This window comes from Peromyscus eremicus, chromosome 14 (genome assembly GCF_949786415.1).
Source record: "Peromyscus eremicus chromosome 14, PerEre_H2_v1, whole genome shotgun sequence".
Lineage (NCBI taxonomy): Eukaryota > Metazoa > Chordata > Mammalia > Rodentia > Cricetidae > Peromyscus > Peromyscus eremicus.
The window spans coordinates 75690464-75693266 of record NC_081430.1 but is presented as its reverse complement, the minus strand read 5'-3'; the positions used below and the strand labels follow the sequence as shown (position 1 = coordinate 75693266).

General features: G+C 45.5%; 1 protein-coding gene across 1 annotated transcript; it reads right to left on the bottom strand.

Annotated features, from left to right (window-relative positions):
• Positions 1-1133: 1133 nt before the first annotated feature.
• On the bottom strand, positions 1134-1586 carry LOC131924388 (signal peptidase complex subunit 1-like). The gene has a single exon (XM_059279667.1). It carries the CDS (start codon positions 1476-1478, stop codon positions 1167-1169), a length of 312 nt encoding a protein of 103 aa, XP_059135650.1. The 5' UTR covers positions 1479-1586; the 3' UTR covers positions 1134-1166.
• Positions 1587-2803: the final 1217 nt, after the last annotated feature.

The window sequence follows — 2803 nt, the reverse complement described above, 5'->3', positions numbered from 1 at the left end:
AGTTCTAGGCCAGCCAGGGATACACAGTGAGAAAATAAAAATTTAAAAAGAGGTTAGAGCAGATATACTATGCATGATTTGAAACAGGTTGTATTCAACTTTCTCGGTCTTCCCAAGTTCCAAGGGTCAAAACTGGGGTTTCCTGATATCCTAACCTCTTGATGTCTCTCTGTGTGCTTGCGTCAGCTAGACACATGCCCCACTGTCTGAAACGTCCCTGAGTAGAGGGTTCTTTGTCTTTGAGTCTATTGCCACAGTATTCATAGCGCCCAGGACTCAGTGAGGTCCTTCTACATTACATGAAATGAAAGAATTAACGCGCAGGTATGAGGTGGATATAACCTTACTCTTTTATCAGTTTGGTTCATCTATGTGACAAGTGTCTGTCCAAAAGACTCATACAGAAGGCTTGATCTCCAGCTGGTAACACAACTGATAGATGACTGGATTGCTAGGAGATTCGTCCACAGATGAGTCTGTAAGAATAGGACACTCAGAGGTGGAGCCCCGTTGAAGAAGTTAGATCGCTGGAAGCCTGCCTGTGAGGGGTGTCTCTTGTCTCTAGTTCCCCGTCTCTTCCTGGATCCCGTGCAGTGAGTTTCTTCTCCCTTGACCTTTCTTCACGTTTCTGTCTCGCCGCAGGCCCAGAGCAACAGAGCCAGCTGTCGGTGGCTGACATCTCTGAAACCCCGAGCAAAAGTGAATCCTGCCGGGCGGTGGTGGCGCACGCCTTTAATCCCAGCACTCGGGAGGCAGAGCCAGGTGGATCTCTGTGAGTTCGAGGCCAGCCTGGACTACCAAGTGAGTCCCAGGAAAGGCGCAAAGCTACACAGAGAAACCCTGTCTCGAAAAACCAAAAAAAAAAAAAAAAAAAAAAAGTGAATCCTCTCTCCCATAGGCTGCTTATGTCACGTGTTGTGTTACAGTAATTGAAGTTGTCCAATCAGGAGAAAGGAGGTGTGGTTTTCCCAGAAGTTCAGAACTCCAACTTTTACTCAAGTCCATTTAGCGTTTTTTGTTTTGTTTTGTTTTGTTTTGTTTAGCAGTTATGAGGTGTTTATTCATCATGTACACCTGAAAGAAGCATTGCATACTTTATATTCCTGTTCTCCATAACAAGAAAACAGTTATAAGTTAAAATATGACTTGAATCGTGAAAGCCCCGATCAATTATTTTTGGCATGTCTCTTCATTTTTCTGTCCCCCGAGGATTTCTTGTGTTCTGGCCCTGAGTCTTGAACAGGTAACCACTTCAGGGGATGTCGGCGATAGATAGGCCATGGAGGAAGTGTCAGCAAACACGAGAAAGCAAATCCAGCCATAACTATGTAGACAGTCCACCCAAACTGTTCAGCCACGTACCGGTAGATAAACCCAACTACAGCAGAAGAAAGAATAATTCCCTGAAACATCTGTTCAGCTAGCTTCTGGCCCTTGTAATCCATCTGGGTGGGCAGCGAACTCAGATGTTCCAGCATGATTGGCGGAGAAGATCGACAAGGAAGCAAGGGTAGCTGATTCTTAAGGAGTGTAGCTTGCAGGTTGAGACACCGAACGCAGCCTGGCCGACCTGCCGAGCCCCTCAGTCCGACCATGAATCCATTCAGCGTTTTACTTTGAATCCAGTCAGTTTGTGAAAAACTAAGAACCTGTGGCTCTATAAAACATATGTCTAGAGTTTAATTGCTCACCAGTCTCTCTACGAGCAAATCTTCCATTTCCCTGGCTTTTGATTAATGTCACAGGAGGTAGAATAGCTGGGGTAGCAGCAGGAACCTGCCGTGATGTGACCTTGAGTGTCCAGTGCCCAAGCTTTGTTTATTTGCAAAATACAAGGGCCAGACACAGATTAGTGTGAAAATTTTTCATGCAATTTTTAAAATTTTATTTATTTATTTATTTTTGGTTTTTCGAGACAGGGTTTCTCTGTGTAGTTTTGGTACCTGTCCTGGATCTCACTCTGTAGACCAGCCTGGCCTCTAACTCCCAGATCCACCTGGCTCTGCCTTCCGAGTGCTGGGATTAAAGGCGTGCGCCACCACTGCCCGGCATAATTTTTTAGTAACTCTGTGTTTAGTGGCATTCAGAGAATGAAAAGTGGCATTCGTCCGTCATGGTTTTGGAGATGGGAGAACAAAGATGTGAGCTGAGTACCCTGTCCCAGGATTGGGGCCAGTAGGCAGCGGTCCAGATTTATACTCATTCTCTGTGAAACCAGGGATAGCTGCTAAATCACACCTGCTCCCATAAAAATACCTCCCTGTGTGCTCCTGTGGATGAGGGCAAGCTAAAAGCACCACTTGGGGTGTAAACTCCCAGACAAGAGCCAGCATTTAGTGGCGATGGGAGTTAAAGCTGGAATTCTCCTAGTTCAGCCAAATGTCCCTGAGTGCACCTGTTCTTAGATCATGTCTGAGAAACGGAGAATTATTCTATTTTCAATGATACGAGCCAGTGGAGGCTCAATTACCTCTTTCGAGAGCCTATTCTGGCTTGTGATCACGGACACAGCTTTCTTCTAATTGAACTTTCTTGATGAGGCCCATTTCTTCTTCTTCTTTAATCTTTGGAGTTGATGGAGAGGCTCCAGCTATAGTTAGAAACTGAATTCCAATCTCCCACCCCCATCCTTTTGCATTGCTTCCTTTCTTTAATGGCTCTCCTAAAAAGGTCTCTGCTTCCTCCAGAGAAAATGCCCTGTAACCTAAGGCTTCGAAGTTACCCCTCTAGATAGACCACGGCTTCCATTTTCAGTTGCTGTGCCTTCTTTCATAAATGCAGTGGCCTGAGATTAAATGCCCTC